We start from the raw sequence: 26,626 nt of genomic DNA, 5'->3' as shown, positions 1-26,626 counted from the left end.
ACCAAGTTTAATTCTGAAAACTATAACTGTCCTAGGTGTCAGCCACAGAACATGAATACTGATGTGGTGACCAACACCCCAGGAACAGACTGAGCAACTCCAAAGGTAAGACAAGAATGGCAGGTTCACTAAGTGACATTTACTGACCAGACTGAGAGAGCTTCTCATGAGAAATCCAAGAACAGACTGATACATCCATCTTTTGCTGGCAATAATCAGAATCCCCACACGTCGGGCACGCCCATAGATTGTATCCACCAATTACTTCTCACCACAGTGATCTTCAAACACAATTCTCTGCCGATTACCTCATCTGACCTTGAAGTGGCTGCGCCTGTCGGCACAATTGGTCATAGGATAGAGAGAGAAGAATGATAGCAAAGACTAGGTGAAGTCTCCTCCGGCCAGTAGACCAGGGGTCCAGTTCAGTCTAAGGCTACCAGATGAGCAAAATACACAGGGGAATACATACGACTATAATCTGATTTTATATATATATATATATATAAAATTCCAGACCTTGATAAAGCATTCCCTTTGTTGACATCAGGCCTATCTCCCTCCACCTGGGAATAACCGGCCTGCTGCAGCTGTGAGTCTCTCACTTCTACCGGAAACCCTAAACCATCCCCTCAATATGAGAGCGAGCCACATCAAACACATACGTCAAGAGTAAACCTGTCTGAGTCAAAATAATTAGTTCTCCATTAATGCAATTCTCCTGATCAACTACCCTGTAGCCATCTGAGAGGAAAGGCTGAATTGTAGCTCTTTGCTATCTTTGCAGTTAGCACAGAGCACAGAGCAGCCTGATTGGTTTCCATTTGTAGTTTTCTGCATTACCTTTCTCTATGTATCCCCAGGTTCCCTAAGAAATGGGGTTAAACAGTCCTGCAAGCTAGCCGCCTGACCGCCCTATACGCCCCAATAGGCTTCTGGATCAACCAACCCCCACTACTTCATTCCAAACCACCATTCAAGCACACAAAACCATGGATATCTACAGTCCTGAAAGGTTCTTACTGTAAATCTAAATCCAACCGTGTGTTAAAAAGATACCTTACCCACATCACAAATGAATCTAAAATTCGTACATATGGTTTGGGCCCAATGAGCACTGGTTCGAACTGCAATTGATTTATGATATTACAAAATGAAATAATGACCGATTGTTATTGTACGGCTACAGCAAGTCTGAAGAATAATGTAGCCTACCCCTTAATAACAACATGGTTTCTCCCAGGTATTAACAGAGGTGCTGAGCCTTCACTGAATTCACGAGCAACAAGAAAAACCTGATTCTCTTCTCCTGAAGCATTGAACAAGTATAGAGGAGTGGGAGGCCCACTTACAGTGTGGCACACAGAGTTTGCAGATGTTTAAATTCCATCAGAGGGCCACATATATAGCCTAGTTTATATGCTTGGATACTGCTGGCCCGGAAGAAACAAGGTGCAATGTAAACTACATACAGCATAAAATATGGGGTAAAAAATTTTAATAGAAGAATTTTCAGGCAGTTATGATCTATAGATAAATTATTTGATATGTTGCTTGCATGTAGTTTGTGAATTTGTGTTTTATAATAAAGCCTATTATGTAATTTCTCACATTTTAAGTTTTTTGTATTATAGAAGTGATCTTTAAGGTTTGTGCTGATATTTTCCCACCTCTATGCTGCAAAGTTATTGACCTTACTAAGACCAGTGCTACTGGGATATACTTAAGATATGCTCTCTCAAAAGCCTCTGCATTCACTTCATTTCCCATCTTTTCAAACTTTAATGGTTTGAAAAGGTCTAAAAATCCATGACAAATTAGTGGTCTGAAAATGTGTCCATGTTAATAATTATCAAAAAAAGAAATAAAAAAATACCTCCTGACCTTCATCTCCTTCTCAGCAACCTTAGTCATTAATCACATTGAGAAATGGTAGGTACTTTACTATCAAGCTCCTGCATCATGGGTGCTTTCCAACCTGGGTGTAAGAGCCATGTAATTAATTATACTGCATCGTTCTTATTAACCAATTATCATAGGGCGGGGTAAATGCAGAGGCAAGAGCTCCTACTGCGAAAGAGCCCTGATTGGCTCAGCCCATCTAGGGACACAAGACATGAATGCAGATGTATAAATGGCTTCCGGTAAAGACACTATGACACAGAATTTACAATTTAGTCACTTACCAGATGCTTTTAGTCAGTGACTCACAAAAGTGCACTTGACAAGTAAACAAACACAGTTAGAGCTAGTTACAATCAACTAAGTGACTCACACACACACACACACACACAATCAGATTGTTTCAAAAGTAGATATATAAGTTCCAGTATTGAAGAAAGGTTTATGTGAATGTTAAACTGATTTCTTGTGGAAAGAGCCCACAGAAATGGCAGTCATAATCTGAGCTGGATTCAGGTCAAATAAAAACCAGCCAATCAATAAACGGCTTGCTCCCAACACCTACAATGCCTTTGGTTTTGTTTGGTGCTATTCAATAGGGCCATTAACCTTTCCAGAGAGCTATGTTATGGCAGTTTACTGCCCCATACCCACCTCAATCATTCTGCCTGGCTCTTTTCCACATCACCTTCCTCTGACTGCACCATTGGTTAGCATTCTGGGCGTATGGCACAATTTCACTGCTAAGGCTGCCCACACAGAATGTGCAACCAAAGGGAAATGGCTCCAAGGAAAACTTACATTCAATTAACCAATCAGAACACTTACAGGTTTTAGAGTTCAGTGGTCACCGTTTCCAAAGCAATTTTAATTAGGTCATTGGTATCAAAGGCAGTCCTGTCTGGTTACTTGTTGCATTGTTATTTTTTGTATTTCTTACTTCCATATATAAAAGCTACACTTGAAAAAAGCAACTTACGGATTTCATATTCGTTTTTTGATTGGACTTCACTTTGACATCATAGATTCAGTGTGAGTAGGATGTGTAAGGTAAGCGTGAACATTGTTGATCCAGTCCCTGCTTTCGCCTTTCACCCCAAAACAGCTTTTAACTTGACCAAACTGATGAACGGACTCCTACTAATTTCTTCCTTCTCATAGTTACCATTTAATTTTTTATTTACTGATGAACTTATTCACTGTTCAATCACACAGCAGCACAGTAAACAGTGGGCCCCATTGGTGAGAAAGTCATTTTTAGTTCTGGGGCTGCCGATTACTGCTTTTGTAACACGACAAACTGTAAGTTATATGAACATGGCCAGTATATAAACAGGCTTTATTTCAACTTCTCTATAGGTGAAAGAATATACTTGATTTTAACCACTTAAAAAATAAAACACAAATATCACAAAACAAGACTTAAAATAATATACATATTTTAACTGACCAGTTTAATCTGCATTACCAATGGGCATTTATAGTATGTGGAATTATAACTAAAACAATATAATATAAGGTAAGCTAATGAATGCATGTGTTATCCATGATATCACCAATCAGAAATAATATTTCTGAAGAAGTTCTTCCGCCATTAATCAAGTCTCTTAGCATTCATGAATAGTATTTATGAATTCCATTTATTTAACTAGACTTATCTGGGGGGGGGTATTGGTTTTGTTCTGTTTTATGTATTTTTGGGGTATCGGATTTTCGAGTCTCTGAAAAACCAGTGTTGTTCTTTATTGAAATTCTCTGTATACAAAACTATTTGTTGTTTTTTTCCTCCTCGTTCTCTAAGCCGCGAGGGGAGACTGCCTTGGAGCCCTAACCTCTGCCGATAAGAAATTCATCACCCCGACAAGGAAGAGCAAAGCGTGAGCACCTGTGAAATGGAGAAATAAGCTGGAGAAGAAAAAAAAGTTTTTCTCTGGATTTTTTGGAGAACTTTCAGAAGCTGAAGGGCTCTAAGAGGAAAAGCACTCCCGCACATGGTGTACTTGCCGTAGAGCAAGTGTATTCGCGTTAATGTCTCCGGTCATTCCGACCTTCAGTGAAGTGATCAGACACGTATGTTCTCCTGAATTGAAGATAAGGTCAAAGTTCATGTAGTAATCTGTGTATGTCAAAAAAAGAAAAAAAAACAGAGCACACAACTCCTACAAACATTACAATCAATCTCATCAAAGTTTCGACAAAATCAAAGTTCATACAAGAGACAAGATCTGGTGAGTGAAATCATTATTTTTAAAAGTATGTAATGTATTATGTGTTTGCTATACTCATTCTAATCATGTATTAAGATTTTTATTATGTCACAAAGCTGCAGTAACCAGTCAGAAGGATCATGGGGCATTCCACCTGAGAATCTTCTGGAATAAGCATTAATGTTATTATTAATTTGGGAAAGATTCTGGCACAAACAAATTGTGTGTGTGTGTGTGTGTGTGTGTCAAAAATCAGAATGACTGATGTCAATATTAGTATGCCAGTTCTCTTTTAGATTAATTTTACTTTTAATTACATCAATTCTTTATCAAAATCCAAGATTTACCAGCAAACCAATCAGACAGAAATGAGCTACTTAAAAAAAATCTACTGCACTTGTACAGACAGGGACCAATGTACATCACAGTCTAAACCCCTGTATCTCCACATCTGGCTAATTTTAGATATAGGGTTTAATTATCTTAATTCAGGCAATTAGCTGTTAACACAATATTGTGTGGGATGAGGGTGTCTTGTGGTCTGACTGATGACTCTTTACTTTTTCCATTAGCTTGTTATCCATGTAATGCACCTAAATTGAAAATCTCTGAAATGCTGGGTTCTGAATGAGTATATCTAAGGAGAAAAACATGGGAGGGAGGTGACCATATTGAGCGAGACGGACTTTCTTTCACCATTTAAATGGCCAATTATCTATAAAGAACGCACCGTGAATTCAAATGTCTTGAACAATGAAGACTGAAGAGCATCCACAGCATTCAAAAATGCAATGGTGGCACTCGAGCAAACACGGTGAAAGGCAGACAATTTTGAAAAGGCATCATGCAGGCGGCAGAGTCCGACCGTGCCCAAAATGTCCACCGCACAGCTGTTCCTATAACCACCCAACATCATCATTTGACAAACTGATACAGAGAAAATTTCAGAAAAAAATCTATTTCAGCAAGTAAAAGCAAGTAAAATTTGTTCCTGAAAGACCTCTATTTTATGCTAAAACATACGATATAGGTCTGCATTTTTTTTTTTTTAAAGATACAAGCCCATTTTGAATCAGGAAAAAGAAATGGACTAAAATAAGGTATATTAATTCATACTTTGGGTCTTTTCAGAAAGAGGAACACATCAGACATCTTACAGAAAAATTCAAAATGGAGGACACCGGCACTAGGTGTATAATAAATGATGAGAGGTGAGGAAAAGAGGAATAAGGTTGATTTGTTAAAGGTAACAAAAATGAGAGGGAAGGTAAAATTGTTTTATCATGCCCATTGGGTTAATCCCCTGCCGTAGACATTTGCGAAACACACTCTGCTACACTTCCTAGTGCTTTAAATGAGACCTGTACTATGGCAGTAAAGGTATGAGTCTCGAGAGGACTCGGTTTCTGCAGCACTGACACACAGCCGCTGAACCCTAACCAGCACTCCCCTGCTTGGCTGCCTGTCGCAGCAATGGGAGGCCATGCGAACCAGATCAATCTCGCCTCTTCTCCAGCAGGGAGTCCTACGGCTCCCCCTGGTGGTCATCTGTGATCACGTTAAAAAGGGAGAACAAGATGTACTCCCAGGGCAAGCATGGTACACATTTAACCAGGCCTGGGCGGTATTAAAAAGCCAGGATAGAGCACAGCAGTGCCTGTTCATTTACAGACTAGGTCCTCAATGGAGTGAGCACCCTGATCTAAATGATATGATAGGATACATGGTGGTAATGAGGAAGGAGATGCACCACATCCCCCATTATGAACATCCTGGTCATTTCGAACAGGACAGGTGACTGTAAGCCTGGGGTCATGTATCACACGTCCTGGTTTGATGTTTGATCAGTATGTTGCAGTATTAAATACTTTTCTTGGCTCTGTTGGGTTTTGTGCTTGACTGCACAACTCTATCCCCACATTATGACATCACCATCCATACGATACTGCAGGAATCATTTAGATTCTAGTCCTTGATAAACAAAGAGGACATGCAGATTATCTAGGCATGCTGATCAGAGGTACGAAACCCTCAGTTTGAGAATTCAGAAGATTCCTGAAGGCACACTCTTAAGGATGCAATCCAAAGGACATGTGGATACAGGAGTTCACTGCACACACCACAGCTCTTTAAAAGGACCATTAAAATGGAGAAATTGGCTTTTGAATTATGAAGCAGCTCATTATGGAATGAACTCAATATAAGCATTTACGTGTTCATCACATTACCCATTTAAAAAGAGCTCTGCATCATAATACGATCTCTACTTAAAGCAGGAAAACCCAGGCAACCAAATCGGAACATCTCAAGGTCAGGAAACAATACCTCTCTCCTGCCCGTCCTTTCGCTGGCCCTGACCGTCCTCACAGCGCACTCCCTCCCCTCCATTTCGGCCCACATCGGAGATTAGAGCCCCCATATTTCACAGAACGCCTGGTATCTGAACTGCATCTAGGCCCCTCTAAATGAAGCGTGGTGGAACTGGCCGTGCCCAACGCTTAATCAGCTGTGCAAATGGCTCGTGCCGGCCCCTGTGCCTCGCACGCCCAGATGTAGCGGAGGAGAACGGAGCCAGAGCGCACTGGCCCACTGCAACGCCCACTGCACGCACGTGCACACACACACAAACACACCCACATCTCACATACACACACACACACACACACACACACACACACACACACACACACACACACACACACACACACACACACACACACACACACACACACACACCACACACACACACACACACCCACATCTCACACACACACATCTCACTTACATCTCACTCACACACACACACACAGACGCACACACACACACAGGCACACACACAGAGGCCAGGCCAGTCCTATCCATGTCATCTCACAGAAGGCGGACTCTGGTGCTTTCTAGAGAACAGCAGCTGGTGCCAAGTCATCCTTAAAGAAAGACAACTCCAGGGCCAGGGAGGGGGACCTCTCTCAGGCTGGGCATGGGTCACCGGGGGGCTGGAACACGGTCCGGGAGAGCAGCCTGCTGTTGAGAAGTGCCAGCGACACGACTAAAAGACTCTTAGCTAAGGCTGAGCGGAAGACCCACAGTATCACCCGAAATGAGTCTCCTCTTATATCACCTCTATAATCTCTAAATGAATATACTTGCCATTGGCATATATAAACATTATGCCTAACTCAGTAAGAACTTGCAGAAGGTTATAAACAACATAATGATATGAATTATGACAGCAGTGATATTGCATCAGACATCCTATGAAAAACTGTTGTTATAAGCTGGTTATAATATTTACGTACGCTTATGCCATTGATTGTGACAAATTATGTGGCACTTGGTACAAATGTTAGATAAGGTTCACTTCAGGTACAGGTACTTTCGAAATTATTTAAAATCATTTTAATCACTGTGAAGCGTATTTCCAACATGAAATGCTCTGCTGTTCCAGATTTTAAAAATATAAGTTGCCAGTAAATCAGTTTAGGTGTTTAAACTTGCATCAGTATGATGCTTTCAGGAGCAGACAACGGGACGTTAGCACAAAGCAGGTTGTTCACGTGATCTGCCTTTTACAATCACGACTCAGAGATGCATTGAGTCACACGGCCACTCTGTGTCACCTCTAAAGGCTGGCTGCTGGGTGGGCGTGAACGGTGACCTCATACAGAAAGGGACAAATCAAAGTTCAGAACAGTCAGGATAACGCCCCAGGGGTGGAATAAATAAGCAGAAAAACTGGCATGAACTCTCATTCAACATACAGCACCGGGCTGCAGATTAACTCAACATGTTCTCAATGGGAATCGAGTCATTACCTAAGACATTACAACTAAATAGGACACGTTTCTCAAAATGGGGGTTTTCCTCCCATACACGTGGCTAAATGCCTGACTTGCAGCGCGCAGAACGTGCAGCGTGTGGGCAAAGAGCAGGCAGCCAGTGCCGAATGCCGCACAAAGCAGGCGAGGGACCTGAAACGGATTGGCTCTATTGAAGGCTCTTCTCTTCCCCGCTGTACGAACGTGACGGATCTTATCTGACACGTCCCTTTATACTCTGTCACATTAATAACAGCGTTTCCCCAGAGAGTATGACAGTCTGCCGTGTCTGAAGTGAGCACACATCCAGTCACTCAAGGTTAAGACACACACTTACATCGGAGCAGTTCATCCAAATTCCACGATGAGCTCGTAAACACACGAACTTCCGCCCTTACCCGCAACTTAGAACACTGATCATTCAGGACATTTTGACAGCCACGGATTGGAATACAATACTAGAATTCTGTATGGCGCGTGGCGCACCATTAAATGGTTAACACACTGCTGAAAGTATCGAACGCTGGAAATGGCTCATAAATGTAGCCATCTTGGCCTGAGGCAACACAATGGCAAAAATATTAAGAGCCAGCACCCACACGAGAGCGAGCTAAAAATGTTCAGCGTTTCAGAGCCAAAACCTGCAGGCATCCCACTATAAACATATGTTAGAAAAATATCCAAATAAAAAAAGGAAGAAGTGGAACAGAATAAGCAGTTCAGTCCCACTTATTTGAAGCTGTGCCAGGAGCCACCTCATTAAACGCAGAGGGATGGTTTTGCTTTTGAGAAAGGACTCTCTCACCTCTGGCCCCCCGTGTCTTTGAGTCGTTCGCTGACATTCGCTCACGCGGCGTCACATGGGCGGGCCACGCCCGTTCGGAAGGCGGGGGCACGACGCCACCGCCCCGCCGGCGGCTCCGCCAAGGTGACCCGGCGAAAACGGGCGGGCGGAGACCCACGCCGTGCATTCGCCCACGGTTTCTCCCGCGTAGCCGGACGGGAGGATGGACGAGCGGGCGCGGGCTGGGAACAGCGGGTGGGTGGGGGGGGTGGGGGCGGGAGTCAGGGTCTTTTACCCCATCCCGCTCGCGCGAAGAAGGAGAAGAAAAATAACAGATTACACCCGCGACGGCTCGGACCGACGCCCGGCGGAAGCATCGGCGCACCTGGGCGCTCCGTCTTGTCGCTCATAAATAATTCAGCGGCCCTGCGCGCGGCACGCCGCCAATGTAGCTGTCACGAAGAGCCCCAGGAATCCCAGCGGCGTAATCAAACTAAGCCGGAGCGAGGGCCATTTACAATAACACGCCGCGGCTCCAGCGCGTTTGTTTCCAAAGTGCCCTGACCGAGGCAGGCAGGTGCCCAGGAGTGCCGTCCATCAGAAGGAAACAGCTGTCCGCGTCCACTTGACCAGAGATCATCATTATTACACCCTGGCTTTATATGATAACAGCAGCAGTAATAGTTTTGTCGTTAACAGCCAATCTGGTCTACATCAAAGGGGGGTTATTTTCTCTCCGTGCTTATTATAGGATTTCTCCATTTTTATCTCTTAGAACAGTGCACAATTGATATATTGAAGATAAACACATTTTCGCTTTCTGAATTCACGCACTTGAAAAGTAAAAACAATGGAAGGGCATCTTGTTGTAAAACTTCTTTTTATAGGCCTCATTGGAGAGTGAAATCTCAGAGCGAGTCGGACAAACACTGTGCGCCTGACAACAATGAAAATCTACAGCAATTCCAGACAAACAACACAAAAAAGTTTTAAAAGCGAGATGACACATTGTTCACCTCGGACAGCTAGCTCGCCAGAGGTTATTACAGGCTAGGGAGCATGCTGCAATTCCCCAGAGGCCATTTTAGAGGGGGGATAATGGCGGCTGTCTTCCCTGTTTAAACTGCTGAGCTGCTCTTTTCAGAGCAGAGCTGGAACTGCGCGGTCGCCACAACGAAAACTGTTTCTCCTAGCACATAATACAATAGCCCGGTGAATCGATACGCCATCAGAAGCCATCAGGCAGAGGTTAAAAGGGGCTGAGAAGGGCTTGCTGAGACACACCAGCTGTGGGAGAAATGATTTTTCACTCTCCTAGCTGTCAAGGGGAGCCATTCCGCAACCTCACACCGTCGGTTATTGACTTTGCGCGTTAAAACGTGAATGAGGAATCGGACGCCGCGCCCAGGAGGAGAAAATGGCAACAGTCAAAATTTTCATTACAGAAACCGAATGCTGAGGCAATTAAAAGTAGGCACTTGGCTCTTAGTGTTAGCAGCACACAGCCAGGCAACGAACACGCAAAAGCGTCAGGAGGCTGTTTAATTTATGATCTGGAAAGTCAAAACAGGAGACACTTCTCTCCCTCTCCCTCTGAAGGTGAAGAAACGCCATCTGAAATAAAAAGTGATTTGCAGCCATAAGATTTGTGTGATTTGAATTTTATTCACGCTGGGAAGATCACAGCACGATACGCCGAACCGAGACGCGCGATCACCGCCACTGCCTACAGCAAACAATGGACTCAAAAGTGCTGCTTGATTTCCATACGTGATAACGGTTTCTTCAGAGCCACCGGATATACCCCTGACTGCTCAATTACAGCACTGTGCCAGCGCCGACAACAAGACGTTTGAGGGAACGGAAAGGAAACAGCGCAGCTGAAATCATAACTAGCTCAGAAAAGTCCTCGGTATATCACAACCTTTTGACGGAACGTGATATTTTTTATGCGCTGTAATTTAATTGCGTTCAAGGAAAGCTTTTAAGTGAACAATGAACCGGTCACCCAATGGGCACGGAAATGACTAACTGCGTGGAGCGGTCCTAATTACGAGAGCTTGCTGGCGACCACTATTTTTACAACACCTGTGAGCTTCCGCAAGTTCCACTGCAGCGTTCCAGTTTTTGTCCAGAGTGTATTTTTATACATTCATGGCCTTAGCTCGTGGAGACATCAACATCTCACTTCCTCGTGTCAATGCTGAGGCATACTCCCTCACACGGAAAACCATTCTCTTCCAACTGCTTGGAAAATTTCCCATTAGGTGGAAGTCATTATTTGGCAAATAAATTAAATAAGGAAAATCTTTCTGAACTATAAATGAATAATTCTCATTACTAATGTTTGGCGAGAACAATGATGCAATAAAGGACATTATCCAGCTTCATTTTCCATTACTATTATTCTGTCACATTTCCAATGGTTTCTGTTTAATCGGATTTTGGGTTCGGTGCCTCGTACGATACAAAGGTAAGAAAATGCCATTACTACGGCAATAATTTATCTCTTTCTTCCATTTAGGCTATCTCAGCCTAAAATCCAAAAATAAAAATAACACCGACAAAGGATACTACAGCCATTTTAAACAGCCTCACATGAACAGCTGAACTGTATCACACCAACGACTTCATAATAATTATGAAGCAAATCTCTGCTCTGTATTAAATCAGGAGCTTGCATTAATTCTAATCACCGCGCGTAGCCAAGCTTGAAAGGAGGCCCATGGGGAGGCAGAACACTCTCCCGCGTGCTCCTGCACGGGGGCTGGGGCAGCCAAGTCGAACCTCGCTCTTCAGGGTTCAGCGAATCCCTGCCAGCCCACGTGCTTTTATCAGAAGTGGCAAGGCTCCGTGACCTTTAAGGTCACTGATCTTTCGCTCCGGCCTGCTGGTGCTCGAATCTGGCCTTTTGAACACGAGCGAAAAGCAGTTAAATAAACGTTAAGCGATGTAGTTATTAGGCCGAAATGCACAACGGTGTGTGTGCGGGCCTGTGTGCGTGCGCGTGTCTGCTTCACTTCTAACCATATAAATTGCTGACCAGGAGGCAATGTCTTTCAGGTTAAATGCTACTTTGGTTGAGACATATAAAGGTCAGACAGCCCTTGAAGGTATGAAAAAAGCATTCCGTCTGGCTGTTGTTGATGCCTACCGGCTGAGAGAGAACACAGGAAGCCTAAATAGGTCAAAAAGCAGGAGAGGCACTGCACAATATTTACAATGCCTTGGACTATCCCAATCTCTGCTTCCTCCCGTCATCCTACTGCCCCAACATTACATTCGCCCAGTAACCACAAAAGAACTCTGCCCTTTAAAAAAATGCGTTCCACGTCATCGTCTAGTTATTTTCACGATTCCAAAAAAATTTGTCAAAAGGCTGGCTGGGACGGTGTTCAGGGCGCACAGCGGCATCGCCAGGTTGGGGGGCCATTATGGGCGGATGGCGCACATCGCGGGGATAAAGGCGCTTTGTGGAAATGACAGATGGGCGGTAACGTGGCGGGGCTACAGCAGTAGGGAGGGTGAGGCCGTAAGCAGGGGGCCCCAAGCGTTCGGGTGCATCTGCTGACTCTTCCTTGAGTCGTACCGCGTGGGGCTGGTGGTGGGGAGACTGGGAGCGCACCCCAGGGGTGGCGCTTCTGCACTGCGGAGAACGCCCTCAGTGTCGGGACAGCCGGTAATGGAGAAAGTTATTGAGCTGCGCCCTGGGCCCCGCGTAAAAGGAAAAATGAGCCTTCCGTTTCATCTCAGCCGCCAGACCACCCGAAATTCATCATCATGCGCTCTGGCGTTCTCGCAAACAAAGGCATCCATGATTTGATTTCAGCTATAATGAATTGCAATTTTTTTTCCCATAAATTTCTATATTGTAAGCTATTGACAACACTTTTTAATCATTGTTAATAACTACAATGATGATGCTGAAATAAGCTGAAAATGATGTATGCAGATGATCTGTACACACAGGCGCGTGCACGTGCACATGAATAGTGCCGATGTGTACAATTCATGTGCTATAGTTAAGAGTCTTTGCCTGTTAACTATCACTTCAATATTAAACTTAATTTCCAGAGGTATAAGAACGGCCATTACCGCCATCTCGGCCGTGATGTAGGTGACAGAGCATGCTAGTCATCTACATCAGTAATAAGCTGCAGAACTTAGCGAGGCAACGTCATCACCCTCCATTTTGTTTTTGTCCTATTGAAATGCCCACTCACCGTTGTAGGCCCATCCTGTCATGACAACATCCTCAACCAAAATAGGAAAGCACAATCCCACCAAAAACGCTGCTGTTATTTTTCACCTTGCACACTTATTGCAGGGGAAAAGTACTAACTGCAAGACAAAGAAGCCGCTTTTGTGCAAGGAGGTTGGGCGTGTGCAGACACCTCCATTCCTAGGTGATGCCATTTAGGGTTAGGGTTAGGGTTAGGGTTAAAATCTAGCAAGCCAACCAGTAACACCTGGCTCACTATCTTGAATGCCCATAAATGTATCACGTTGGAAATAAAAACAGTATTTTTTTTGAGTATTTTGCAGATTCATGCCAGCGGACTTGTAAAGACTGGAACTAAGTAGAGGCTTAGGTGCCATATTATCTGAAGTGAAAGCACCTACAGTGTTATCATTTAGAAAGGCACTGTGTGCAGGAAAAACTAAAGAGAATTCTCAGTAAGGAAAGCACTTTAGAACTGTTTGAACAGAATTTTTCCCTTTCCTCTTGCCCCTAGTTCCATTTCAGGCATGGCTATTCGGTTTAATGTGAACGTAGCGAGGCATTTGTAACCTAAAGGGCAGACATAAAAGCTGATATTAAATCAACATCTCCCTGCAGCTTACCGTATTAATCCATTACAAATATGTGTCAAGTGCAATGCTAACCTTTGCCATCACAGATCATTTCTCCTACCTTCGATTTGAGGGCCCAATACTCCTCTGTCCCGTGATCCACATTTCGAAGGGATGTCATGTAGTCATAACTGATAACTGCAGTCTGCAATAAGCAATATTAATAATGGAACATTACAGAAGAAGTAAAAGCTTACGGCAGGACAGCAGCAGTAAAATATTAAGGTAAGGTAAGATTTTTACAACAAATTTTAATTATGGGGGGACCATTCCCACAAAGGGAGGGTCAGGGAAAGACTTCAAGGATGGACCGATCAAAGAGTATCCAGTAATATCACAGGCACAGTGCTACCTTATCATACACAAACCACACACGCACACACACACGCTTGCACACACACACATACAATGCACCAAGTCATACACATACCCACATGCACAGTGCTATCTTACCATACTCAAACACACACACACACACACATATATTGTACACCAAGTCACACACATACCCACATGCATGGTGCTGCCTTACCGTAGCTGCAGCTCTTCCAAACCTAATGAGGCTGATGTCACTGGGATCCACATGCTTGCTGTACAGATAGAATCCGGAGGAGGCAAACACTGCGGTGGCTAAAGAGGACACTTTCAACAGCCGTCCAGCCATGGGAGGCCCTGCAAATCATAAAGAGCGCTGCTCTGAAGTTTCTTTAAACATGCACCAGCAAGTCACTGAAAGACCTCATAGAAATTCAGCACCAAAAGCACAGCAGGTTAGATATTCAACTAAAATTCAACACTAAACAGTGATCAACGGTCTCACTTAAGACAGATAAAGTCTATTCAGTATAATGTATTAGATGCTGCGATTGATATGCCAACTATGACAAACAATTTGCAATATCAGACTAAAACAGCTCACCAAATGTTTTATCTTAAAATAAAAAGTAAAAAGTGGACATAAGTATAATATAAGTATTTTATGCTTTTTAATGAATTTTCACAACTAATAATAATAATAATAATAATAATAATAATAAACTTTATTTGTATAGCACCTTTCATACACAAAGCAGCTCAGTGTTTTACAGGCAAAGACTAAAAGCATATATGAATGACATAAGAACATAAATAATATAATAATCGATGTATATATAAAATAAATTATAAGAAGGTAGAAGCAACATGTGTGGAAGGGAGGTAAAATAGATAACAAATAAAATGCATGTTAATTGGCTAGAAAACAAGGATAAGATACTAATTAGATCTTAAAAATAGAAATAAAATAAAAACATCAAATGAATAAAAATAGCAAATACATTTTTTTGACAATTTTACTTCAAAGCTACAGTAAAAATATGTTTTATTTGCCTCTTGAAACTGCCCACTGTATCAGCCTCTCAGATCCTTGGGAAATGTGTTCCATAATTTTGCCCCATAAAAGCAGAAGGCAGCTTCTCCTGTAGTTTTATGTTTAACTTTAGGCACATTTAGTCATTTCTCAGAGGAGGATCTTAGGGGACAGAAAGGGGTGTAAAATGACAGTCACATATGTAAGTAGGTGATAAACCATTTAGAGCTTGGTAGATCAATAAAGGAACCTTACAATCAATTCTAGAGGACACAGGGAGCCAATGTAATGCAGAGAGTACACAAGTTATACACTGCCTGGCCAAAAAAAAAAACGCTGTTTGGATTTTTTTGGACAGTGCCCACTGTACAAGCCTCTGGAGGCAGTGTTATGATCTGGGGCTGCTTCAATTGGTCAGGTCTAGGCTCAGCAACATTACGCAGCAATAAAATGAAGTCAGCTGAGCACCTGAATGTACTGAATGACCAGGTTATCCCATCAATGGATTTTTTCTTCCCTGACTGCACGGGCATATTCTAGGACGACTCTGGGAGTATGAGGAATCATTTTCCCCACATGAATTGGCCACTACAGAGTCCTCTTTGTGTGGAGTTTAAATGTTCTTCCTGTATTTGCGGGTTTTCTCCGGATACTCTCACAGTCCAAAGACATGCTCATTAAATGAGCTGGAGATGCTAAATTGGCCGTAGGTGTGAGTGTGTGCATGCATGGACTGCGGTCCTGTCCAGGGTTTGTTCCTGTCTTGCGCCCCCATGACCCTGAATTTGACAAACGGATATAGATAATGGATGGGCAGATGGATGGACAAGTACCAGCATTCTCAACAGTACACTCACCCTTAAATGTGGGGTAGAGACTGCCCTCAACATCAGCTTACAGGGTGTCCCAAACTTTGTTAAAAAATAAAGGACAATTATATAAGCATCCTGGATTTCTTTATTCCGACAAAAGACCACAATAACTTTGATATCTTTTAAAAAAATCATTTTTGAATAAAAACCATGGGAAGTTTTGAAATATTTTTATTGAATTGATGTGGCCTGGATACAGCAATCAAGCAAGTTAACACTTCAACACTAGTTTTATCTTCAGTTTTTGTGACTGCAGAAAAGGTAATGGATGTTTTGAGATGTCACGAGTGGCTTAATTTATTAGAAAAACTTCATTTTTATGTAAACTTAATCTATGGTCAAATCTGTAAAGAACTTTTTTTTTTCTTTAGCCATATTTGGCACAAGCATACACGTGCAAAAATTATATTCTGCATTTACACTTGACTTGTGTAATAAGAACCACTAGTTCAGGCAAGCATTGCACACTTTATGTCATAAGAACTATAGGATGTGATCCTCTGTCTATTCTTTGTCTTTTGCAAGCTTTTAATGAAATCTCTGAGGACAGAAATTCATAAAATGTTTCCCAGAGAATGAGGAGTAGCTGAGGAGAATTAGGTTCAGATGTATCACAGGGTACTAATTAGGGCTGGGGTCAGTTCCATTTCAGCAGCTAATGCAGGAAATTAACCAAAATTCAATTAATTAATTGGAAAGTGGCCACATTTTTCTGTGTTGATTATTCAAATTATGAACTGAATGACAATTTCCGGAACTGACTGGACTGAAATGGAACTAATGCCAATACTAATATTTAGCATCTATTCAGGGGCACACAATATTAAATAACAGTATCATTACATTGAAACAATAAGAAAAAGAAGGTAATTGACAATAAAGAATCATCGCTACACGAAAATGCATGATGAACCAGGGAGAATAAAATGAACACAATTTGGTTCTACAGTTAAAGAAATGCCATTTCAGCGACTGCACTAAACTGAAAGGGGTACTGAATTTGTGAATGGTGCCGTTAAAGCAGCTGAGCAGTAATAATATGGGATGCATATAGCCTAATATCACCCCCTGGGATAAGCATGAGGGAATCAGAATCTGGTGTTGTGTTGTTTCTGTGAAAATAGACTAAACATAATTTCACAACTTCCCAACTGGAAGCAAACACATTTGCCAAGATTGAGTCCATATTTAACATCGTTTTCATAAAATAAAAAATACAAAGAGCATTTCATTGGCATATTACTTCGACTAATTAAAAAAATGTCTGTGTTTACCATTTACAACTAGTTAAACTAAATCAATGGTGGGGTTAACTGAAGATACGTCCTCTTATCGAGATATCAATTAACCATTCGGCATTGTACGGGTTTTCAATTTCATATGGGCCCAAATACACATTTTTCTGGCAGTACTGTACTACTACATCCTCGTGTGACCAATGAGTTTCCCCGACTGGCATTCATGTTCATCCCAATGTCGTCAGCTGTAGAAGTCGAACAGTGGCCAGTTGTAGTGAGATTTTCCCACCACTGATTTTGTGCCCTGATCCTTCAACCTCGAATGCAACTCACGCCACTGTTTACTTCCGAAGCGACCTAATTTGGCTCGTTGTTCGTGCACTGCAAAAGTATTACGCACTAGCTGGCAATCTTATTTGGAATGAGACTCGTGCTCTAACAACATCCCTGTTCATAAAGTTTAGCTAAATGTGCATTTTAACTGGTTGGTCATCGTTGTACAGACTCATATTACGCAAGCTGTTTCGTAACATGCATCGGTAGAACCACCTCACATGCTGTCAACTTGCTAGCAAATGGTAACTGTAACGTTAAGCCAACAAGGACAGCCAACAAGGACTAACAAACCGGTTAGCTTGTATTAACGTACGTTCCGTGTTACATTGATAGAATGATATTTCATCTGTTCACATCGTTACCTAAATAACTACATAGCACATAATGCAAAAATGTAGCACTGCAATTATTTAATTCAAAAGTTCACAAACGTTACTCACCGGTTTCTCGTGACCTCTCAACTCTCGCCCTTTTGTTTTTTAACCGGGGGTGTGAATGGCATGGCGGGTAATGTAGTTTATATTCAGATATTCCCCCACTTACGACTGCGTCTGCTACACTTATTTTCTTTCTCTTTTTCGGTTATCAGTACTCTGAAATTGAAAATTTGTCGCTTTTTAAAAGTCACATTTTGTGGAGAAAACGTATAGAACAGACTGCATAACTAACATTATAAAAATTCATAAACGGAAGAGGAATCTGGCCACAAGTAGCTGTACCGCTGCATGACGTCAGACGCAGGAGTCGTGGTATTGGGAAGCAAGATGTCGCTAGCGAGGTTGGTAGCATGCGAAAGAAATTTGTCTTTTGTAACAAAAGTTGTTAACGTTACTTTATTGCATTGTTCCTAGATTATACACAATGCGACACACACTACTTAATGTATACAATATTACAGCTATAATACAGTCATTGGCTATTTAATCCTATCAAATCGTCGAGCTTTATGTTAGCTACGGCTAACTAGGTAGTTCGTTAACTAGGCCGTAAAATCTAGCCAGTGGCAGGCAAATTAAGTTGTTTAATTTGGGAATTTAGCTGACGATAATCTAGTGTGGCATATTGTATATGATTTATTATTTACAGTTTGTATTACTAGCTATTATTAGTTTGCTAACTGGTATGGCGTAGTTTGATGCTAGTTGCCCAGTTACGTTGTTTAACGTCAAGATTGAAACAAAGTGGCTGGGTAGCATCTTAGACGTTTCAGTAGATCTCAAACTTGAGCAACCGTAAGCTAAGACTTTTGTGACCAACGTCTAAAAATGCGGTTAACTCATACGACTGTTGTCTGTTAGTATGATCTGTTTGCGATTTTGACCTATGTGTTCGCTCAAATTACTATAGATGTTTGTTGAATACGTAGCTGCGTGCTGATGACGGTCAACTAACATTTTTGAGGACCCACCACTCTAATCGGTTTTATCGTGTTTGTTATACGCAGCTTTCTACCCGCGCCCACGCAGCTGTCTCAGGACCAGCTGGAATCGGAGGAGAAGGCGAGAGCTCAGAGGTCCCGGTCCACAGCACTGGTGTCTTCTCGCAGAGAGCCCCCTCCGTATGGCTTCAGAAAATCCTGGGTCCCTCGGACCCTGGAGGTATGGATAGCCACGCATTTGAAGGAAATTGGCAGCGTATATTCATATTAATGTGGGGGGCTGAAACTGAAAGCCAGTGCTCATCCATCACTGAAACTATCCGTGTCATTGTATGAATACTATCACTCTCTGGACCCCCCCTGTCATATGTAACTTAAATGGCTCTGTTAACCAAAATATTGTTTGGCTGGCTTGGGAAACATTAAACAATCCTAGCAGCACTACTCTACTCCAGGTCGTGCGGACTACATTATATGCAGGTTTTTGCTCCAACCATGCTCTACACCTCCTGATTTCACAGATTATTTGCCTCCTTGGTTCAGGAAGTAAGCTCCTTAGTGAAATCGGTGTAGTGCAGGGTTGGAGCAAATGCCTGCAGACACTGCTTACCTGTAGGACCTGGGAGTTGAGTAGCCCAGAATTATAGTAATGCATTAAGGACGCTATGCACATTTATAAGTATATCGAAAGGATTTCTCAGTTGAATTTTATACCCTGCCTTTTAGCTTGTTTTCATGTTTCATGAGCATATTCATTTGGCTACATTCCACCTTTCACTAGTTATGAGGTTTGCTTTGAGCAGAGCACCATTTGTAAGTCATAAGTGTACAAGCATCTATGAGCTATGATTGAGATTTCCCTCTTTGAATGTACTGTTTTTTCTAAAAGTTATTTTGGAAAACAGCCTCAGGAATTGTTTTTGTTCTTTTCAACTTCTACAATAAAATTTGTGGGTCTCACTGTATATAAATGAAATAATGGGAACAACGTTTGTGTGATCAGTTACATCAGATCATAAACGCAGTCTGTCTGTGCTTCAGGACTTTGCTGATGGAGGCGCTTTCCCAGAGATCCACGTGGCCCAGTTTCCCCTGGAAATGGGCAGGAAGAAGAAGACCTCCAATGCTCTGGCAGTTCAAGTGGATGCAGAGGGAAAGATCAAATATGAAGCTATCGCTCGGCAAGGCCAGGGAAAAGACAAGGTGCGATTCCCGTTTCCAGGGTTTTTCCTGCATAGACAAATCTTTGGCGTGAGCTAAAGCGAAATAAATGGAAAACAAACAATTAAAACTACAGCTGGGATGTTGTTTATATGGCTGCACAATGCAGTTCTCTGGTAATCAGAGGAAAGCAAAGTGAGAGAGAAATGCAACAGTTACACAGTTGCATGGGCTTTGTGAGCAGGACTATCGCATGCAGTGGCATGGCCACCCACTAATCAGAGCTGCGAAGGTATGTGCCAGGAGAAAGCACAGGCAGACGAAATCCTGCTGTGTTCATTAATCAGTGATGCCAGCCTTTATTATGTTTCAGTGCTTATCATTAGGAAACGTTCCATCGTTTTGAGTTGGCGGTCGCAACGGGTTGTTTCTACTGAAAAGTCATTTTTGTCAAGCCAGACACAGGCAGTTTAATTGTGGATCTTTTCTTCCCCCTAAAAAACAGTCTGATGACTGTTATCTAAATGAGAGTATCTCACTGAGGGTGAATTTAAGCTGAATTTACCCTGCCCTAATGATGGGGAGCACATACCTGCATTAAAAGCTTTGTTGCATTTTGAAAGCCACATTGCCAATATTTTGTGTGATTGTGTTTAAGAATGCAAAGGGAGTAAATATGTACACACGTTGTTTGTAAGCTAAATTAATACTTTGTATCTTACCCCCTTGTTTTCTGCTGCAGATTATTTACAGTAAGTACACAGATCTGCTTCCAAAGGAAGTCATGAATGAAGATGACCCAGACCTACAGAAGCCAGATGAGGAGGCAGTCAAAGAGGTGAGTTGTGTAGGAGTATTGTGAAGAGGAAATGCTTACATTTGGTTGATTTTTTTCTTCCCCCCCATTGTTTGTAATTTTATCCAGTACATTTAACAGCTGGGTGTGACCCGCTTTTGCGGTAAATTCTTGAGTCAGCGGATTGATGGAAGCAAATAAATGTCAAATGAAATGGACTGGTTTTGCGCATCAGTGGTTTTCACTTTGACTCATTTGTAAGATGTAGAAGTGAATCGTATGTAGAGTGGCATCAAAGCGCTGAGTGAGGTGTGCATTCCTCTGCTGCAGCTGACGGAGAAGACCCGCTCGGCGCTGGACAAGCAGGTCTCTCAGAAGATCGCGGCCGCCATGCCGGTGCGCGCCGCAGATAAGCAGGCCCCGGCGCAGTACATCAGGTAAAGGGCCGCGGCCTTCCGACGCGCCCGCGCCGCGCCGCAGAACAAAGGGGCGGCGGGGCACCACCGAATAACCGCCTCCGTCCGGCCAAACTACATTTACCCTCGAGCCTCGCAGATTGCTTTCGTATAATTGCCAATGAAACGAGCTCTGGTTTTGAGAGATAAATCCGCTTTGCCTGCTGGGCTTTGAAGTTCGATCCCTTCGGTACCGTTTGTTCTAAGAATCGGTTTTTACTGACTGCAGTGATTTGGTACATTTTCTATCAAATCTAAACCTTAAGAAAAACTTTTTGTTGTTTTTTTTTTTGTCAGGTACACACCTTCACAGCAGGGAGTGGCGTTTAACTCAGGAGCCAAACAGAGGGTCATCCGCATGGTGGAGATGCAGAAGGACCCCATGGAACCCCCCCGATTCAAGTACGTACAGCCACACACCGGCTCTCCTTGCGGTAGGACACTCAAGGTCCGCTTAAACAGAAGTTAATGAAGCGTGTGAATTTACTTCACAGGATCAACAAAAAGATTCCCCGAGGACCTCCCTCCCCTCCTGCACCTGTGATGCATTCCCCAAGCAGAAAGGTACTGTCCTGTGGAACCAGAGGGTGGGTTCGGGGATGTGTTTCCTGGCTTCGGCTTGTGAAAGAGTTAAAACACTGTGCAGTCAGGCAGTCCAGGACATGGTATCCTCTGTCTAATGAACCAAAGTCTCTTTAAATATAACGATGTGATCTATAAAGGCAAGATCACCTATAATTAGGTTATCTTCCCTTTGTTTTACGACTCAAAGGCAAGCTCGACTAAGTATTGACAGCCCGAATGGTGCCTTTTTTGCCCATGTTAATGTTATATTTTGCCCTTTCAGATGACTGTGAAGGAACAGCAGGAGTGGAAGATTCCACCGTGCATTTCAAACTGGAAAAACGCAAAGGTAAATCTGAAGTCTGTTTCGGGGCCAATGCAGTCAAGAAAATGAACTGTAAGCAATTTGGTGATTCAAAGAAATTCAAACCTTTGAAGTAAGCAGTTTTCCTTCACTTTCCTAGGGTTACACAATTCCATTAGACAAGCGTTTAGCTGCGGACGGACGGGGCTTGCAAACTGTTCACATCAACGAAAACTTTGCCAAGCTGGCTGAAGCCCTCTACATCGCTGACAGGAAGGTGAGCTCCAGACATTTTTGCAATTCCACATTTGTCCAAAGCCAAGGTGTGACATGCGGACAGGCGTGATTCATTAATGGAGAACATTAAACTGAACCGGTCTGGTCCCATAGGCTCGAGAAGCGGTGGAGATGCGTGCGCAGGTGGAGAAGAAGATGGCGCAGAAAGAGAAGGAGAAGAAGGAGGAGAAGCTGAGAGAGCTGGCTCAGATGGCCAGAGATCGGAGAGCTGGCATCAAAGGCCACGGGGATAAAGGCATGTGGAGCCTCGCGCCGCTTCAGTGCTAACGTAGCTTAGCCACGTGCAAGATATGCTAAGAGTACAACACGGACAGTCATGAAACGGTGCAACTGTGTCTGTGAATGTGATCGCGTAGACACACGCTTCTCGGTACCAGTGTGTTAAAAGCCCGTAGACTGAGTTGTAGGCCCACTTCCTTTTGGGAGTGCACAGATGTTAAGGATGCATGCTGACGCTGGTCTCTGGCCTGACTGTCTTCCCTGTCTCCTCCCAGGTGCTGAGGACACAGAGGTGCGAGAACGCGACGAGATCCGCCATGACAGGCGGAGAGAGAGGCAGCACGACCGCAACATCTCCAGAGCCGCCCCCGATAAGAGGTACGTACATGCATTTTAACACGAGCCATTCCTGCAGAGTGTTTGTATGCATTGTGATATTTGTGTTACTGCATGTATAGCAAAAGATGTTAAATGCAGCGTGTGTGTTTGCACGCACACACATACACAAATGCATGCTCATACGCATACATAACATAACATAAAATGGCTGTTTGCAAAAGCTTACCCAAATAACTCTGTTTTCTGACACGTTATGTGATTCGTGTTTTATGCAAACGCCTAAACGAGCGAGACCAGGCAAAACTAAGCTGATTGTAGGCAGCTCAGAATTCCAGTCAAACAAAATTGAACATTAGCCAACTAATTGCAAAGTGTTATTTCTGTTCAGTTTGTTCAGCAGATGGAATGGAAGAGGAATTTGGCTTTGCTGGCAATATATATAGATTTTAGCTATTATGTTATGTATTGATAATGCATAGCTAATATTATGGCAGTAGCTTGATTAATTGATTGGTTTTGGGTATATTTTGTCATAAAATTAATCTTATTAATACAGCTAATTGTGGCAGAGGAAGATGGGTAGGCTTAGTATTATGTGGATAATTTAAGCAAGCTTGTTATTGAGGACTGGTTTTAGAAGTCCAGAGACTGTGCATATGACAAGACGATTTAGGTATTTGCTCCTCAGCAACTACTGGATAAAAAAGGATAGAGTATTTGTAGTAGTGACCATAGTGTGGAATATTGAAATATGCATTCAAATGTCCTGGTATTGCTGTAATTTAAATGGTGGTGTTTGAGAAATGCTTTTTTTTAAGTCCGTTTTTAAAACTTTATTGCATTCATAAATTAGTCTTCCTGGACGATGTTAAGCGTTCTGCACTTTTATGTGATTTGTTTGGAGTATTGAAAAGGGCCATATGTATGTCATACATTTCTCCAGTCTGACTGGCAGTTTAATTTTATTCATCGTGCTGAGCTTGTAAAGGTTGTAATTTTAAGTTGCCAGCAACTGAGAAGGAAGCATAATGAGTTCCGTTGTGTTGAGAAGTAAATAATAGCTTTGCATGAAATTGAACGGGACATGTTTGAATTGTTTGTTTGTGCCGTGTGTGTAATTTATTCAGCCGATAAAATGCATTTATGGCTCTAGCCCGGTGTCCATGGAGTTTGCTAGAGGAAATGCGCTGTTATATAAACGCTGTAGAGGGGAGACGGTCAGCTTGTTAATGGGCATCAGTTCAGAAATGGCCTGTTTGGGGGGATACACAGATGTTTAGAATGCACAGATCTAAATATGTAATGACCTGCGTTCATTGTTAGCCTAACCTAATAATGTAAAGGTCATTTTGTCTATACAGCATGACTCGAATAAAGTTTGTGAAGCATGAATGTCACATGGATAGCTGTTGACAGGCATCATAATAAAGATAGATGACAGCCATCTCGTTTTTAACCATTGGTGTTCTGTTGTTTCAAATAGCATTGCATTTGTATACTAATTGCTTAGACTCTTGGCTGATTTTAGTCTTGGAATACTCTGAAGTGATTCAGAAGTAAATGGCCACTCATAATTTCTGTGGGAAATCCTCAATAGGGCCCAACTCTTACATTTAACACAGTTTATATTTGTTTATTGTTCATATGTTTTTACTTTTATTTATGTTACATTGAATTCAAACGCATCATCCGTGCTTTTTCTCATAAGGTCGAAGCTGCAGAGAGATCAGGACCGAGACATCAGCGAGCTCATCGCTCTGGGTCAGCCTAATCCACGCCCCTCCGGCGAAGCTCAGTACGACCAGCGCCTCTTCAACCAGAGCAAGGTGCGCTGCCGGGGCTGCCATGGAAACGCGCTTGCTGAGTTGAAATGCTCTAAAGCCATGTGCTTAACCTCTGCTCCGTCTCTCCCGCGCACAGGGCATGGACAGCGGCTTTGCTGGCGGAGAGGATGAGATCTACACCGTGTATGACCAGCCCATGAGGGGCAGCAGAGACATGGCCCAGAGCATCTACAGGCCCAGTAAAAACGCAGACAAGGACATGTACGGTGACGACCTGGACACCCTCATCCAGAGCAACAGGTAAGGCGTCCAGGGAACCCAAAACACCATGGGTATGGAACTGGACATAATTTACAAACTTAGCCCTTTTCCATTCATTGTATCAACAACATTTCTTTGACAATTAAAAAGTAATGCAACTTCATATTCATTTCTCCCCAGATTTGTACCGGACCGGGAATTCTCTGGTGCTGACCCTGGGTCTCGCAGGGACGGACCCGTGCAGTTTGAGGAGGATCCTTTCGGTCTGGATAAGTTCTTGGAGGAGGCCAAACAGCACGGAGGATCCAAAAGGCCATCCACTAGCGGACGCTCAAAGGATTACGACCATGACAAAAAGCGCAGAAAGGAATAATGTTTTGTCTATTTTTTATTTTTTAAGGGGTAGGGTCACATTGATTAATTGCCGTCTTTTAACACGTCATAATTAGATTTGATACATAGACACTGTGGACTTGAGTTTTTTTTTTTTTTCTTCCATCTTGCTTCACATGCTGAATAGGTGTTTACATGCCATCATTGTACTGGATGTAAATGCAGTTTTAAGTACGCATACCTGTGTTGCATTGTCAGCAACATATAAACCTGTCAGATGTCTCAAACCTGTTTTTAAATCAGGGAAAGATCACATTTGCGTTCCCTCCATTTCTCTCGAGTAGAAATAAACATGTGCACCAACTTAGACAATATTTATCCTTCTCTCTTGTACAGTTATACTACAATAAATGTTGCATATGTGGAAAAATGTGCCAATGTTTACTTTATTCAGGCCATTCTTAGTCTGTGATGTAAAACTAGCTTTCTTCTTTTTACGTGAAACTGTAGGCTGTTTCATGCACTCTGCTTCATTAATTCCAAAAACTCAAGCACTATACAATTTATCTAACATTAAAATAACTCATTCGTTTACCTTTCTGCATACATTCTCCTTTGATTGTGGCCTCTTTTGGGGCGCATACCCTCCTCAGTATAATATTTAATCCAGGTGAGGCTTTTGTGGAAACCTGTGTCTTTGGCCTGACAAAATGAAGGAATGCGATGAAAAAAAAAATGCATATGCAATTCAACAAGCTTTTTTTATTTTGAAGGTTGCCGCTCACAAAAGGAAAGGTGCGGTTTTTTTTTTTTACCAAGCCCAATTGTCCAAAGTACTCCCTTATTTCTCCAACAAAATAAATGTATAACTTGCTAATCTATTAGGAACCATCACTAAGTTTGTCAGCACGACATCAAGAAGACAGCGCAGTGCTCCTTGCACTAGGTAGCAGGCAGTCAATGTCAAAGCGTCAGAAAATTGGCGGAAAACATACATATTTCTCTAAGTGATAAATTACCAGTCAGTTCTAGCTATGAAATCTTGGTTATCTATTACTGCTTGTCCGGCTCCATGTTATTTTGGAAACACTTGGAACACATTTGAGCAGCCATTTTTTTATAATGTAAGGTTACATCATCTGCGCAAGCAGTGTACACTTCAACTAGCTGGATAAGATTATTTAATGCATAATCACCGATATCAAAATTAACCAGAAGCGAATGAAACGGTGAACGAATAGAAATTACTGCATCTACGCAACATTTTCACAGCGCAGCGTTATAATGACAATGCCGAGTATACACTCCACGACCATGAACGACGGATCCCAAATCACAGATGAAGCACTATGCCCATTTAATTAATTTGAGTACGTCAC

At 42.5% G+C, this 26,626-nt stretch overlaps 2 protein-coding genes across 3 annotated transcripts in view; one reads left to right on the top strand and one right to left on the bottom strand.

Annotated features, from left to right (window-relative positions):
- The window catches only part of adck1 (aarF domain containing kinase 1), a 137,740-nt gene extending 119,809 nt beyond the window's left edge, over positions 1 to 17,931 (bottom strand). The window contains exons 1-4 of one of the 2 annotated variants that reach the window (XM_064322507.1): positions 17,797 to 17,908; positions 15,768 to 15,821; positions 14,095 to 14,234; positions 13,624 to 13,707 (exon numbers count right to left, since the gene is read on the bottom strand). In XM_064322507.1, the coding sequence (XP_064178577.1) occupies positions 13,624 to 13,707; positions 14,095 to 14,226 (216 nt within the window). In that variant the 5' untranslated portion in view covers positions 14,227 to 14,234; positions 15,768 to 15,821; positions 17,797 to 17,908. Of the gene's footprint in view, positions 1 to 13,623; positions 13,708 to 14,094; positions 14,235 to 15,767; positions 15,822 to 17,796 lie in introns of both variants that reach the window. The other variant, XM_064322498.1, reaches the window with a different exon arrangement.
- A 61-nt stretch (positions 17,932 to 17,992) lies between these two features.
- Positions 17,993 to 25,677, top strand: snw1 (SNW domain containing 1). Its single transcript, XM_064322484.1, has 14 exons — positions 17,993 to 18,134; positions 18,801 to 18,954; positions 19,776 to 19,937; positions 20,638 to 20,733; positions 21,022 to 21,128; positions 21,444 to 21,548; positions 21,641 to 21,710; positions 21,994 to 22,059; positions 22,175 to 22,291; positions 22,405 to 22,546; positions 22,806 to 22,908; positions 24,578 to 24,695; positions 24,790 to 24,953; positions 25,095 to 25,677. Exons 1-14 carry the CDS (start codon positions 18,082 to 18,084, stop codon positions 25,285 to 25,287), a joined length of 1,650 nt encoding a protein of 549 aa, XP_064178554.1. The 5' UTR covers positions 17,993 to 18,081; the 3' UTR covers positions 25,288 to 25,677.
- Positions 25,678 to 26,626: the final 949 nt, after the last annotated feature.

Source organism: Anguilla rostrata, chromosome 1, assembly GCF_018555375.3.
Source record: "Anguilla rostrata isolate EN2019 chromosome 1, ASM1855537v3, whole genome shotgun sequence".
Lineage (NCBI taxonomy): Eukaryota > Metazoa > Chordata > Actinopteri > Anguilliformes > Anguillidae > Anguilla > Anguilla rostrata.
The sequence above is the reverse complement of the archived record's forward strand: the minus strand, read 5'-3'. Positions and strand labels throughout refer to the sequence as shown.

Excerpts from the sequence above, each read along its gene's own strand:
- snw1 (XM_064322484.1), top strand. The coding sequence starts at position 18,082 with ATGACGTCAGACGCAGGAGTCGTGGTATTGGGAAGCAAGATGTCGCTA. Across the intron at positions 18,955-19,775 it reads GGGTCCCTCGGACCCTGGAG|GACTTTGCTGATGGAGGCGC; the intron begins GTATGGATAGCC and ends TCTGTGCTTCAG. Across the intron at positions 19,938-20,637 it reads AAGGCCAGGGAAAAGACAAG|ATTATTTACAGTAAGTACAC; the intron begins GTGCGATTCCCG and ends TTTCTGCTGCAG.